Source organism: Argopecten irradians, chromosome 11 (assembly GCF_041381155.1).
Source record: "Argopecten irradians isolate NY chromosome 11, Ai_NY, whole genome shotgun sequence".
Lineage (NCBI taxonomy): Eukaryota > Metazoa > Mollusca > Bivalvia > Pectinida > Pectinidae > Argopecten > Argopecten irradians.
Window position 1 is genome coordinate 26,812,834 of NC_091144.1, and position 16,372 is coordinate 26,829,205.

The 16,372-nt window shown below is 34.4% G+C and overlaps 2 protein-coding genes across 3 annotated transcripts in view; one reads left to right on the forward strand and one right to left on the reverse strand.

Annotated features, from left to right (window-relative positions):
• Window positions 1–4,755, reverse strand: part of LOC138335142 (coiled-coil domain-containing protein 186-like) — a 36,890-nt gene extending 32,135 nt beyond the window's left edge. For both annotated transcript variants that reach the window (XM_069284090.1, XM_069284089.1), the window contains exons 1-2: window positions 4,579–4,755; window positions 1,222–3,091 (exon numbers count right to left, since the gene is read on the reverse strand). In XM_069284090.1, the coding sequence (XP_069140191.1) occupies window positions 1,222–3,080 (1,859 nt within the window). In that variant the 5' untranslated portion in view covers window positions 3,081–3,091; window positions 4,579–4,755. The remainder of the gene's footprint in view (window positions 1–1,221; window positions 3,092–4,578) is intronic.
• Window positions 4,756–5,168: 413 nt separating this feature from the next.
• On the forward strand, window positions 5,169–16,371 carry LOC138335143 (BLOC-1-related complex subunit 7-like). The gene is made up of 5 exons (XM_069284091.1): window positions 5,169–5,343; window positions 9,593–9,655; window positions 13,883–13,926; window positions 15,255–15,275; window positions 15,849–16,371. The coding sequence occupies exons 1-5, from the start codon at window positions 5,218–5,220 to the stop codon at window positions 15,898–15,900; spliced, it is 306 nt and encodes a 101-aa protein (XP_069140192.1). The 5' UTR covers window positions 5,169–5,217; the 3' UTR covers window positions 15,901–16,371.
• The last annotated feature ends 1 nt before the right edge of the window (window position 16,372 follows it).

The following is a 16,372-nucleotide window of genomic DNA, read 5'->3' on the forward strand; positions in this document are numbered from 1 at the left end:
ACTTTTCAATGGTGGTAATGGTGTAAACTAAGTAACTTTTGTTTGTAACTGAAGAAAAATCCTAAATTGTCTGCTCCTGTTTTTGATAGTGAAAAAATACCATTTGTCAGCGGTGGAGCATTTTTATTAAGTGTTCCCTTATAATATAAAGCTTATTTTACTATAATCATTATTTTTGAAGACAGCTGACCTATACATCACAAATTTTATTACTTTCAATTATGCTATATAACGTCAATTTATATGTAATTAACATACAATGAATAAGAAAATACCAATCTATACACTTTTACAGTACATCATATCAAACTAATTTGTTTTGGCTTTGGTATATACAATATATACAGTATTTACGATATACTGATAGTAAGTATATATCATAAAGTCATCATGTCACATGAGCTGAATACAGATCATGCCACAGGCTTTGGCTGACTGATCATGATTATATGAACACTTATAATTACCTATACAGGTATAGCTATAGAGTTCTCACTCAGACAGATCCTGATATTGATTTCCGAGGCCAGGACATTCTTTGTACACATTATTAAACTTGGTCCTATATTTCCAGGTACTTAATGTGCCATGGAATTCATAACTTATTTATTTTTAATTATACACAAAACTTTTATTTATATCAAATCATATAATGCTACAAAGAAATGAAAGATAATTTGTTTATGATCAATTAATTACTTTAACACAGTACAAATGTATATGTGTAATTTTATTTTTTTTATATATATATTTATATTACCTACACAGGAAAATATTTTGTCAACTGTTGGGAATTTGAAAAAAGACACAGATGAAATTTGTTTAATCTAAACTCCCAATCATTATCAAAATTATTGATTGTAAGTTATGATTATATTCCAGGTAATTAAGAGGTTTTTTTATCTATAAAACATTTATCACTTTCATTTAAAGACTTTCTTTATAACCATTAAATAATTAACCAATTAATCACGAAACTGGTTCCTGAATTGGATAAAGAATTAGACAATTACATGTACTATGTGAAGTAGATAGAATAACTGGCCACAAGAGCAGAATCAAATATTGATATTGTCAAAATGCTTCCGAGAACTCATATTTCATAAATCAATTATAAGTAACATAATTTATAATTATCACACCATCTAATAAACCTGTACACTCCCCTATCTATGAAGATCACCCCCCACCCCTCCCTACCCCTACACATACACAAATTACCTGTTGCTTTCCTGTCTTTCTTTCTGAAGGTTAGTTCTAGTCCGCTTTATCTCTAACTGTAAAGTTTGTAGTTTCTGGACCAGCTTTGAATGCACATCCATGTGAACAAAACCATTCGGAGGCACTGGACTTCTCCGCCCCGTTGGGGTGGCGTCTCCACTCTCATTGTCTATAGTTATCGATAAATCAGGATCTCTCAAAGTCAACTCTCCTGGATTCGGATTAGTCAATTCTGATTCTAATTCATCCAAAAGATCATCGTCAACTGTACCTAAATGTGCATGAGAGTGTAGTTTATCTTTATCACAGTTTTCTTTAGTCACTTTATCAAGTTGTTGATTTTTACTGGGACTGTGGTTCATATTTGTGTCTTTATCACTCTCATTTAAGCAATCTTCATTGTATTTTTTGTTAGAGTTATCTCCCTTATCTTTATCCCCTCTATTTGAGGCTGGATCGCCAGTACACAAGTCTTTATCACTGTTTGAAACCTGAGAATCTTCACGGGAATGTTCCTTGTTGATGTCTACAACAACACACGCAGATCCTTCAGTCCTTGTGTCTGCTGTATTTACAGTACCTCCAGACACAGGGTTATCTCCCTTAGATATGTCTGAATTTTCCTTTTCTACTCCCTGACTAGTTGTGCAGTTGCTGATACCAGAAGTTTCAGAACTGTTTGGCCTCATGCTGCTAGAAATGTTTGACCCATCTTCGTTTTGACTAGAATGTTGAGGAAACACAGATTGGTGATTTGAATTCTCTGCAGTACCTTCTGATGCTATACTTTCCTCTGACACAGTCCCAGGTGACTCATTAGATGGTCCCTGACTTACATCATTAGGTCCTTCATTTGCATTTTCACAAACATTTGACTGACTATGAGAATCAGATAGTTCTACAGACACACGCACTTCCTCCGAGTCTTGATCACATTCCGGCTCCCATGACTCTCCACTTTCGCCACGCTCAAGCTTCTTTTTAACATTCAGTAATTGTTTGTCATGGACACTACCCAACTCATCTTCCAGAATAACATTACCTTCCGCCACATCTTCATTCCCATCGATGGCCTGCTGAACATATTCACCGTTGCTCCCCTGACAAGCCTCATCAGTGAGAGATGACGGGCTTACGCTGTTTTGTTGTAAATTCTGGTTAGAGATGTCTTCATTTCTATTGACTAAGTTAGAATCAGCTTCACAAGATTCACTGACTACATTAGTGTCTGCCTCTACCATATCTCTAGCCGATTCAACCATTGGGGAAATTTCTTCCTCTGGATTATCTCCCCTAGTCCTACCAGATAAGTCATTTTCAACTAGATGTCTGTCTGATTCTGTTTCCATATCTCTATCACCAAGGTTACCTTTTACCTTTATCACGCCCACATCTGCCTCTGCTAGATCACATGCCATTGTAGATTGTCCATTGTTTATAACAGATTCCCCATTACTATCCACTTCAGCTGAATTTCCTGAAACTGTTTCATCATTGTGATTATCTCCCCTGACTTCATTTTGTCGTCTTTCTACCTGTAGACATGCTCCTTCAGCTGTTGGCATAACAAAATCCTCCGCCTCTGAGTCAGAATCTGCTTCCTCCCCTGTTTCAGTATGGCTCCTTTCATCCTGACCATCAGCGTTGGGCTTGGTCACAGCCTGATGAGCACCTGCCTCATCTTCTGCCTCTAATTCAGCCTCGGTCCCTTCTTCTATGCTGTCCTCACTTTCAGCACCATCCCTGTCTTGTCCTTCTGCTCTTTCCTCCTGGCCTTCAGCTCCCTCAGGAAGGCCAACTTCATCTTCAGGATGTGGGTTTTCTACTGTATCTTCATTCTCCCTGTCAACGCCTGACATGGTCAGAGTACCTACATTTACAAAGAGAAATTACAAAATATAATAAATTAATTATCTCTCTATACATCTTTCAGTACTTAACAAGATTGAGGAAGAAACATTCTGCATACGTTTTTAGAATAAATGAATATTTATTTGGGGTTGAGCTTGATGTCTAATGACAGACCTACGTACACTACTTGTAAGGCAAACATATATATTAAATGAACAATTTAAATCAGCCTTCATAACAGAACAGGATCACCCCATACCAGAAAAAGGACCATCACCACATGTACACCCAGTCATGCCTGAAATTAACCTTAAGCAACAAGGAATAGATATAAACTCCTTAAAAACATCAACCCACACAAAGCAACAGGACCAGAAAATATACACGCCATACTATTAAGAGAACTTAGGGGCATAATTTAATAGCACCCATACTTACCAAACTGTTCATTCACTCTCTAAATACAGGCACAATACCAACAGATTGGAAACACGCAAATGTAAACTCTGTATACTAGAAAGGTGACAGATACAACCCCATTAACTACCCATATCACTCACCTGTATCACATGCATACTTATGGAACATATCAAACATGATACATCAACTCAACTGGCCAACATTACAGACACGAAGGCTACACACAAGATTAACACTTTTCTACAAAATGATACACAATATAGTTGCCTTCGAATACCAGACCATACACATACCAGTAGACCACAGAACCAGACACTCCAATCCACACTCCTTCAGACAAATCTCTGCTACAAAGGAAGCATACAAATATTCATATTTCCCACAAACAATAACTCACTGGAATCTCTTCCCTGTAACAGCAGAACAATGCACTACACTTGAGGACTTCAAGGAATCAAGGCACATATTTCCAACGTAGCCCTTGAAGCCCTAGCGCATTAGTTTTGCACACACCTTTTATCTATATTCTTACAAAAAAATCACAAATTTAATCCCTTCACACCCTTGCACCCCTACAGATCACCGAGACGTAATCGTTATTTTTGACGGAGTCTTGTAAAACTAAGAAGAAGAAGAGACGAAGTCTTCCAAAATTAGTCCTTATGTAATTAATGTTTTGTTTACATCAAGATGTGAATGGTTGTGTGTGTTTAATGAAAATGTAGAGTTATTAATTTAATAGCCTTTATTTACAGTTATCAGTATATACAATCAAGTAAATTACTTTAGGCATACGCATATATCAACGTATCCACTTAATCTACACAACAATAAATTATATTTTTTTTTACTAAATTTAGGACATTTGGGCGTGTAACGTACAGCAGTGTCAATCCCCAAATTATTATTAAAATATCACTTTTCCGTGTTAATGCTCAAGTATAAAAACTTAATCTTAATGCGTGAAATAAATGATACCATCAGCAAATCAGCCGGGCAGTCTACAATGTAATGTGCACCACGAGGGTTTTAAATGACAGAATGACAACACATCTGAATCAGAAATTTCCTCGGGCAATTTCTTACCAACAAATCATATATATCTTGTTTCTTCAAAATGTGCACATATATATGTTTATGAAGCTGGAGATACTATAAATTAGTTCCTATGTTTAAATCCCAGGGAGTTAAAACGACAACAACTGTCATTTGTTGTCTCCAATCAGAGGAAGCACTGCCAACACAATACAAAATGGCGATAAATTCATGTTGGTCACATGATCATGTTTTTATCTTGGCACTAAAACGCTTTATTGTCAAATTTTGTTAAGGGTGCGTTCACCGTTAAAATGAAATCTAGTTTAATTATATTGATCCGAGTTTGTCGTGTTCTTTGGAATAAAAAAATGAAAATAAAACACAAACACATGTAAATCTTATGATAATATATATAAGATGCCACATAAGAGCTCAAAATCATTTAATTATCTTTGGCTGAATGACAAGGATTTTGAGAAATCCTTATCAAATATCGTTATGATAATTTATGTCGTCTTTTACTTAATGTTTATTTATTTGATTTGATATTGTTTCATATTTCTATAAACTGCACGATATTTACGTATTACAATATCCGCACATCGGTGCCTGAACTAGTCAATCCAATGTAATCTGTATCTGTCACACGCTTCAATATTTTTCTTCCTCGAAGCAGATGACAGAAAAATGTCTTCGAACTTAATCCAGTGGAATGCAGAAACGAAGACAAGACTTAATGAAAAGGTCGCACAGAACATGGCAGATCTTGGCTCTCTCACCAGATATATAGTCAGATCATCGAAATCAAGCGAGGTATGGCCGTATATGTATATAGGCAGCTCATTAGCCATGTTATGTACTGCAGTCAGCTGATCATGACAATGATTTAGAAAATAATTATGCAGGTCTGTGTACATAGCTAATGGCCAACGAATTTAAATGGCTCTGGCTACATACATGAGAGATTCAATAACTGTATACGTCCAATCTATAATAACATCAGGTTATTTTATGTTTTATCATTTCAGTGATACATGATCTGTACATATGTATTTTGTATTTTCTCCATATCACAATCACCACTAGTACTGCATTTTTGTCTACAGCAAGGATTTATAAGTGAGAAGGATAAGTCATGATCACTGTCTCTTTACACTACTAAACACCACGCGGGACGCCTATATACCGAGAATAAAAACCACATTCCTCAACAAATACTTGTCTTATTGAGTCAAACAAAAACCGATGTAAAGTTAATTAAATTTCACAATGTTTAGTAATTCCTTTAAGGACGGAATATTTAGAAGAAATGTCTTAAGTTTTCATTAAAAAATAAGACAACTCATGGAATAACAGCACGCTTGTGGTGAAAATGGATTTCACTTGGCTTTGTTAATTTGTAATTGTTATGTAAAATGCTAGACTTATTACATCAGTGTATGTGTGTATATTAGATAGATTATACATTGTAAATGATCATCAGTTACAAGCTAGACTTATGTCTGTGTACGTGTGTATACTATACAGATTATACATTGTAAATGATCATCAGTTACAAGCTAGACTTACGTCTGTGTACGTGTGTATACTATACAGATTATACATTGTAAATGATCATCAGTTACAAGCTAGACTTACGTCTGTGTACGTGTGTATACTATACAGATTATACATTGTAAATGATCATCAGTTACAAGCTAGACTTACGTCTGTGTACGTGTGTATACTATGTATACTATACAGATTATACATTGTAAATGATCATCAGTTACAAGCTAGACTTTATACGTCTGTGTACGTGTGTATACTATACAGATTATACATTGTAAATGATCATCAGTTACAAGCTAGACTATACGTCTGTGTACGTGTGTATACTATACAGATTATACATTGTAAATGATCATCAGTTACAAGCTAGACTTTATACCTCTGTGTACGTGTGTATACTATACAGATTATACATTGTAAATGATCATCAGTTACAAGCTAGACTTACGTCTGTGTACGTGTTTATACTATACAGATTATACATTGTAAATGATCATCAGTTACAAGCTAGACTTACGTCTGTGTACGTGTGTATACTATACAGATTATACATTGTAAATGATCATCAGTTACAAGCTAGACTTACGTCTGTGTATGTGTGTATACTATACAGATTATACATTGTAAATGATCATCAGTTACAAGCTAGACTTACGTCTGTGTACGTGTGTATACTATACAGATTATACATTGTAAATGATCATCAGTTACAAGCTAGACTTACGTCTGTGTACGTGTTTATACTATACAGATTATACATTGTAAATGATCATCAGTTACAAGCTAGACTTACGTCTGTGTACGTGTGTATACTATACAGATTATACATTGTAAATGATCATCAGTTACAAGCTAGACTTATGTCTGTGTACGTGTTTATACTATACAGATTATACATTGTAAATGATCATCAGTTACAAGCTAGACTTACGTCTGTGTGCGTAGGTATACTATACAGATTATACATTGTAAATGATCATCAGTTACAAGCTAGACTTACGTCTGTGTACGTGTGTATACTATACAGTTATACATTGTAAATGATCATCAGTTACAAGCTAGACTTACGTCTGTGTACGTGTGTATACTATAAGATATACATTGTAAATGTATCATACTATACTATACAGATTATACATTGTAAATGATCATCAGTTACAAGCTAGACTTACGTCTGTGTACGTGTGTATACTATACAGATTATACATTGTAAATGATCATCAGTTACAAGCTAGACTTACGTCTGTGTACGTGTTATACTATACAGATTATACATTGTAAATGATCATCAGTTACAAGCTAGACTTACGTCTGTGTACGTGTGTATACTATACAGATTATACATTGTAAATGATCATCAGTTACAAGCTAGACTTACGTCTGTGTACGTGTGTTATACTATACAGATTATACATTGTAAATGATCATCAGTTACAAGCTAGACTTATACGTCTGTGTACGTGTTTATACTATACAGATTATACATTGTAAATGATCATCAGTTACAAGCTAGACTTATGTCTGTGTACGTGTGTGTATACTATACAGATTATACATTGTAAATGATCATCAGTTACAAGCTAGACTTACGTCTGTGTACGTGTGTATACTATACAGATTATACATTGTAAATGATCATCAGTTACAAGCTAGACTTACGTCTGTGTACGTGTGTATACTATACAGATTATACATTGTAAATGATCATCAGTTACAAGCTAGACTTACGTCTGTGTACGTGTGTATACTATACAGATTATACATTGTAAATGATCATCAGTTACAAGCTAGACTTACGTCTGTGTGCGTGTTATACTATACAGTGAAATGATCATAGTTACAATAGACTATACAGATTATACATTGTAAATGATCATCAGTTACAAGCTAGACTTACGTCTGTGTCGTGTTATATACTATACAGATTATACATTGTAAATGATCATCAGTTACAAGCTAGACTTACGTCTGTGTACGTGTGTATACTATACAGATTATACATTGTAAATGATCATCAGTTACAAGCTAGACTTACGTCTGTGTACGTGTTTATACTATACAGATTATACATTGTAAATGAGTACAGATTATACATTGTAAATATCGTCATATATGATATGTAATAATAGTATTACCGTGTATTTGGAATTTCTAGATATTGCCTTCATGATGTGAGGATGGCTATCGTACATGATTACGTTTGTTATACATTCCCGCAAACTGTTGTCAGTTTGTGAATTTACTTCATACTTCTGGTTGTTATAGGTAGTTATTTTTAGTATTATAAGTTGCTAAGGAGCGTACTTTTGTAAATAGTAGTTATTTTGGAAATGGTAAATTATTACATAGGAATAATAAATATTAATATGTACAGTTAAATCTTTATATTGCATTTGTTGTTGTCATTGATATTGTGGCACTTGAACTCTACTATGAAAAACAGCTGAGCTGTAGGTTTTGGAGGTTCAGAACAGCAAACAGCGTAAGGGAGGCGACTCATATAGAAAGGTAACTTTTTGCATTTTTTCATAAGTACTTCGATACAGTTTTATCAGTATATTTCGAATTGCTGATTAGTTAATAAGCTTTAAGCATTTGTTAGGAACTATAAGATATTATTTAGGTTTAATTTAGCTTGGTAAAATGTGTGAAATACGTGAGGTATCAGCACATATGATAGGTTTTCGGATTATGGATAGGTTAGGAATATAAAATTATTAGTTAGGATAGTCGTGGAGTACGTAATGTACAAGCGAAATGATAGGTATATATAGTAGTTCAGTGTGGAGTTAATGTACAAGCGAAATGATAGGTTATATAGTAGTTCAGTGTGGAGTACGTAATGTACAAGCGAAATGATAGGTATATATAGTAAGACAGTGTGGAGGTAATGTACAAGCACATTTTAGGGATTCTTTATACACTAAGACAGTAGGTTAGTTAGTTTATTATAGAAAGCTGTATAGCGATTTGTTAGATTTTTTATAGTGATACGTTTTTTAAGTATTGATCAGAATATATACATAAATCATTATAATAGCTGTTCTGTTCCGTACTGATGGTGTGTATGATGTAAGCTGATGATATTTGTATGTTTATATTATTGTCTATATTGTTTGACATTTGATATGTGTAATAAACCAAATCAATATAAAGTTGTCGATAATACAACAACGCTTCAGAAAGTAAGATGGTAACCCTCGCACCTGCAAGATAGAAAGGCTACGCCAGCAGATATCAAAGGAAAATCAGTAGTCGCCCAACGTCACAGTCAGTGCACAAACACATAATTCTGTGCTGTACTTACCTAAAACCCAGTGTGACTTATTCTTCTCATATAAGTCCTTGTTCTACAGCAATACACAAATGTCTGAATAATTGTATTGTATAAATGGAATTCATGTACCCGGTATATTATATAGAACCTCAATAACAGAATTAAAGATGCTACTGTAGTGTCGCTTTTATTCCAGCTAATCAAAACAGTTTTGAAAGTATTTTTCCATTTCAGCTTTTATCACAGGCTGAGAAGAATTTTAGCTATCAAGAAAATATTATTCAAAATTCTTCAGAGGTGAGTTCTGAAAATAATTGGGTGTAATATTGCCTTAATAGGTTGCTTTTTTGCTGTTGAACTTTTGTTGATGTTACATGTTATTCAGCTGGTTTAAGTCAATGTACTAGTAACTATAGTACAAAAAGAGGTCATTGCAAAATTACAATTACATTACAGAGTGGCAGTCATCAGCATAAGATAAAGTGAAAGAGTTCTATTACTACTAGTATTTAGGGCTTTTCACCAAATGGTGAAAAGACCTATTGTTTTCGTTAAGTTTCTTATTCTTATTAAATTATTATTATTATTATTCCTGATTTTGTGAACGCTCTGTCAGTCAAACGGTAAGACAAAGGATAAAAATTATTTCAGCATGTTAAAATCTTGTATCTCAAGGTGTTCCATGAACATAATTAAGTAGGTCAAACGATCCAAAATGGCCACCATGACGTAAAACCTAAAAACACAAAACTGCTATAACTCAAAAGGTATGAAAGCTATTTCAAATCTGAAGGTAATTTATTGTAGGGAATGAAAATATCTAATTTTTACCCATTACATGTCTCCACAAAATATGTCTCGTTAAAAAGCTCGCTAGAGGTCAAAGTTTACCAAAATTGACTATTTTTAGAATTTTTTGTTGTTTTTCATTTTTTTCCCAACTTTTTGCATAAAATCGCTGCAGTATGTCATTCTGAAGGTTTTGATGTCTCCAAATTTAAAATTGGTCTACTAATTAATGTTTTATGATGTAATTAATGTTTAACTAAGAATATTTTGCAAAATTCAACAATTATATTTTAAACATCTCCTCTGACTCCACCAGTCAAATCAAGCCCAAACTCACACTAGATCTTCCACTTATCACCGTGAACAATTCTTGTTAATATGGTGTTGATTCAAATTCAAATATGGCCGCAATGACGTCACTTCCGGTTTTACCTAGACAGCCATAATTCGTTAACCACAGAGCTAATTCCTTTGAATTTTTTATATGTTATGTAGAATAGCATACTGAGAAACTTTGTAATTGTTCATTTTTCTCTAAATGTCAACTTTCGGTTGATCATTGACTCATATTGCAAATTCGCCGCTTTCGGTGAAAATCACGAATACATCTTCTTGTCATGTTCTACATTGTATAGAGGCTTGATATTGTACATGAAGTATGCTAAGGTAGTTGACTATCAGGTTTGAAAAAAATAAACGACCTTGACCTTCATCCCAGGTCACAGAGTGCTTGTGATTTTAGAGCAATGGAAATGATCCAGTGAAAGTACAGTGAACTTTCGGTTGTAAATAAGGGTCAAAGTTCAAAAGTGCAATTTTTTGACAAAATCATTAATAAATCTTCTTTTGAAATTGTAGAAGGCCTAGACACCTAATATTAGGCATGTAGCATGCTGACATAAATGACTACCAAGTGTTTCAATATGATTGACCTTGACCTATATTCAAGGTCACAGGGGCCAAAAAATCTAAAATATCCAAATGTCTTCTTCTGAAGTTCTGGAAGGCCTAGAGATCTTATATTAGGCCTGCAGGATGCTGAAATAAATGGCTGTCAAGTTTGTTAATATAAATGACCTTGACCGGAATACCGTTTAGGTGAAAAGCCCGTCAAATTGTCCTGGTGATAATTTCTAGTTTAATCTTTGAGTTGATAGAATTTAATAAAGACCTTTAAGACGTGTTTTTAGGTCACCTGACCATAGGTCATGGTGACCTATTGCGATAGCCTTTTGTCCGTCGTTGTGCGTCGTGGGTTAACTTTTTGTTGTGAACACGATAATTTGAGTAAATGTGAACCAAGATTGATGAAACTTTGTATGTAGCTTAATATTAACAAGATCTCGGACGAGATCGAGTTTTAGGGTTGCTGGGTCAAGTTCAAGGTCACTGCTACTATTTTTAGAAAATCCCTATAAGCACTCTAGCGGCTTCATTACTTGAGTGATTTTGATCACACTTCAAACATAGACAAAGGATCATAATATCTTGGACAAGTTTGATTGTGAAGATTGCCAAACTAAGGTCAAGGTCACTGTTACTTTTTTTAGATAATTTCTTTGTCAGCACTCTAGCGGCTTCATTCCTTGAGTGATTGATTTTGATCAAACTGCACACAAATACAAAGGACTGAAAAAGTTTGAGTTTCAAGGTTGCAGGGTCAAGGTCAAGGTCACCGTTACTATTTTTAGAAAATCCTTTTCAGTGCTCTAGCGGCTTCATTCCTTGAGTGATTTTGATCAAACTTCACACAAATTTAAAGGACCATAATATTTTCGACAAGATACAGTTTCAGGATTGCCAGGTCAAGGTCACTGTTACTATTTTTAGGTCACCTGACCATACGTCATAGTGACCTACTGCAATAGCCTATTGTCCATCGTGCGTTAACTTTACTTTGTGAACATGATGACTTGAGTAAATGTTAACCGAGGTTGATGAAACTTTGTATGTAGCCTTATATCAACAAGATTTCGTACAAGGTCAAAAATGGGAATAATTTGACAGTAATGTACAAGTTATTGCCCTTTGTTCTAATTTTATCATTGTGCTTGTGAACAAGATAACTTTAGTAAATGTGAACTGATTTTGATGAAACTCTGTATGTAGCCTTATATCAACAAGATCTAGGATGAGTTTGAAAAAGGGAATTTTTCGACGGTAACTATATTATAGAGTTCATGTCCTTTGTAATAATGCTATTATTGGACCTTGTGTTCTAAAGATATTGTGGTGCTTTATCAGAATTGTGAATTTTATAACCCTTGGCCTCTTTGTTTGCCCCTGGGGAGGAGGCTAAGTTTGCTATAGTTTATATTGAATACTTCTTGGGTATATATTGTTTATTTTCTACTGGAAATTGTTCAAACGTTTGATTCACATTATAACCACAAGAGGACATTTTGCTATTATGTCATTTTGACCCTGTCTCATCCCCAAAGGCTGAGGGGTGGAGCCCAGTGGGGACCAAATTTGGATGATAAGATTAGAAAGAAAAATAACAACCATATGTCAGTTATGATAAATTGTTCCAGTATGCAAATTCATCGAAGACCTCATTGCATACAGAGTTTCATCAACATCAGTCATATTTACTTCAGCTTCTGTGTTGAATACAAGAGGGAAAAAATTAACACACCATATTTTAAAGTCCCTCATAGCTATTATGTTGGCCCTTAAATGACAAATTACTTTTGGATGTCAGGTGACCGTTAAGGCCCATGGGCCTATTGTCTTTTTATAATATCATTTTATGCATGTATAACTCTATCTTTCTTTCAATTCCTCATGAAAATCTTAAATTTCTATATCAAATCAGTATTTATCATTTCTCAAATTTCATACATATCAATAGGTTCATGAAATAAGAGACCCAAAGGCTGTATTTGTCATGTAAATATTGAAAAGAGAAAATTTCAAAGAGAAGAAATAATTTAAACAAATTTCCTATTTGTCCTACAAGCATGCTGTCATCTGGTTAGTGTATGAGTGATTGTAAAATAATTTCAGACAGTGCAAATATTCAGATACCATCAGTCCCCTTTTATCAAAGGATAGTATTTTAAAGAGCTTAATTAATACATCTTTTTTCCCTAAAAAGTCTCACATTGCTGGGAGAGGGGAGGGTTGTTCAGTTTCATCATTTATATTAACTCAGTTAATGCCCCTTCTCACAAAGTTATTGCTTGACTTTGGGTACAAATCAAGCCACACAGACCTTTGTGACTACCGGTAGTTAGGTATGCAATAGCAATTTAAAGAAATAACCTCTCTATTTTCCCCTTTTGGTTTCTCTTACAATGTAAAATGTATACAAACTCTGTTCCCTTTCCTCTGAGAATGTTTCTTGCCAATATTGGTTACTATCATTGCAGAACTTTATTACTTGTAGTAATTTAAAGGATTGCTACATGAACCTCAATTTCCCTGTATTGGGCCCCTAGCTTCTGTCCCAGGGTGGTCAGAGTCAAGATCTATACGAACTCTAATCCCCCATGGATGTTTCTGTATGCCCAAGATTGGTTACAAACTATGCAGAACTGATTCTATAGGACCTATAGGGTTACCAAAACACAAAAATTGTTTTGCATAGCCTAATCAAACCAATCAGAGTGTCATTTTTGTTCATCCTACGGTTCATGAGGCATCAATCTACATGTTACACCAATCATTTAGCAGCAATGTTATCAGAGACATGAATTATTGATGTTGACTTCTGTTTATTTCCCATTTCAGTCATTAAAGAAAATGATGAATATAAAAAATCAGCTTGAATTCCAGTAAGTATATAAAATCTATTATCTGGATTTAAATGAACTTTAATGCAATAAGAAATATATATTTCTGAAACTGAACAGTTTTAAAATTAGAAGTTGTTTTTACTGTTTAGCTCACCATCATCAGATGGTGGGCTATTAAATAGCTTTTTGTCCGTGGTCCGTCGTCCGTCCTTACGTCCGTCTGTCCATCAGTTAACAATTCTTGTTATCGCTATTTCTCAGAAAGTACTGAAGGGATCTGTCTCACATTTCATATGTAGGTTCCCCTATGGCCCTAGTTGTGCATTTTGCATTTTGGGACCAATCGGTCAACAAGATGGCCGCCAGGCAGCCATCTTGGATTTTGATACTTAAAGTTTGTTATCGCTATTTCTCAGAAAGTGCTGAAGGGATCTGTCTCAAATTTCATATGTAGGTTCCCCTAGGGCCCTAGTTGTGCATATTGTATTTTGGGACCAATCGGTCAACAAGATGGCCACCAGTCAGCCATCTTGGATTTTGATAGTTAAAGTTTGTTATCGCTATTTCTCAGAAAGTACTGAAGGAATTTTTCTCAAATTTCATATGTAGGTTCCCCTAGGACCCTTGTTGTGCATATTGCGTTTTGGGACCAATCGGTCAACAAGATGGCCGCCAGGCAGCCATCTTTGATTTTGATAGTTAAAGATTGTTATTGCTATTTCTCACAAAGTACTGAAGGGATCTTTCTCAAATTTCATATGTATGTTCCCTAGGGCTCTAGTTGTGTATAATGCGTTTTTGGATCGATCGGTAAACAAAATGGCCGCCAGGCTGCCATTTTGGATTTTGATAGTTAAAGTTTGTTATCGCTATTTCTCAGAAAGTATTGAATGAATCTGTCTCAAATTTCATATATAGGTTCCCCTAGGGCCATTGTTGTGCATATTTCGATTTGGGACCGATGGATCAACAAGATGGCCACCAAGGAGCCATCTTGGATTTTGATAGTTGAAGTTTGTTGCTGCTATATCTCAGAAAGCACTGAAGCGATCTGTCTCAAATTTTATATGTAGTATGTTTGCAAAAGTTTGAAAAGCAGAGAAAAGATCCCTCTTTCCATTGTCAGACATAGATCATTCTTTGGTGGGCGCCAAGATCCCTCTGGGATCTCTTGTTAACTTCCTCAGTTTGTATTTTAACAACTCTATGATCAATCCAGGTTTCATGTATTTTATCAGATGTGAAATAATATCAACTTTTTAAGTATTTAATGGACAAGTTTTGAGAAGGAAAATGTCTGTTTGTATAATGTAAATCATATCAATAGTCAAAATTTAATCCTTTGATTTGATTTTGTTTATTTATAGACAAGCAGCTGTGGTTAGGAGGTAAGTCACACTGTCCAAGAATTAAATTATAAAACACAATTAAAGATGCTCCATCGCTGACAGAGCATAAATAATATTCATCATTTGAACAATAATTGGTGTTTAATCGTGTATATATGTGTATAATTAACACAAAAAATAATACAAAATAATTTATTTTGCCTTTGGTGCATGAGCAATCAGTACTTAATTCCATATAGGATATAATTGCTCGGGATAGTGTTTCAGGTCAGAAGGTTAAAGGTCACCAGCACACGATAAGAAAAATTATTTTTTCAAAGTGCCTTCACCTGATCAAGTGCCTTGTGTGGGATTGATTTTCAAGTCAAGAAGCTCAAAGGTCAAGGTCACTTTTAGAAAAAATAACAGAAACCCTCATGTGTATTAACTCAGTTTTCTTGTTAAGCTAAAACTGTTTGCAGTGTTCATTTACCCAAAGAAGTTGTTTGATATAACTTCCAAAATTTGAGACTTAATTGGTTCTTGTTTCGTGAAAATCCTATTGGGAGGTTGCAGGCAACACATCCACTTCATGAAATTATTGGTAAAATGTTGATTTTATTTGTCTTCCAGTATGAGCACAATTGATGACATTCAAGATATCCTAATGACTATACAGCGTTGATGATGTCATCTCAAGGACAAAGGAGCTAGAGGAGAGATTCTAGTGCTGAATACTGACTGTGTCGACCTCACACGCAACTACTTCTGTGATAGCTAGAGAACAACAGTGTACAGTAGTTCATCATTTGTTACCTTCATTGGCACATTTTGACAAATTGTCATTTAAAAAAAAAAAAAGTGTCAAAGGTTAATTAAAGTGATTTGTAATTCTGCATGTTGAGACAGTACATATTATATATGATCTTGCTGAGATGTTGTTGTGGTTAGCAATTCACTCATATGGCACTGTTTCTATTATGGGACCATTATTTTAAATCTCATTAAAACCAGATTTTCAATACGCTTATGCTTTTAAATATATATACTGATATTTAAGCATTATTCTCAAAATCTTTTGGGTTATGATGTTATAGACAAAAAACAGAAGAACATTGTTCATAGACGCGAATGTTACGTCATACAAGACTTTAAAT

Bases quoted from the DNA above. Each gene is read 5' to 3' on its own strand.
- LOC138335143 (XM_069284091.1), top strand. From the start codon at position 5,218: ATGTCTTCGAACTTAATCCAGTGGAATGCAGAAACGAAGACAAGACTT. The intron at 9,656-13,882 runs GTGAGTTCTGAA...TTCCCATTTCAG, and splicing joins TTATTCAAAATTCTTCAGAG to TCATTAAAGAAAATGATGAA. The intron at 15,276-15,848 runs GTAAGTCACACT...TTTGTCTTCCAG, and splicing joins CAAGCAGCTGTGGTTAGGAG to TATGAGCACAATTGATGACA.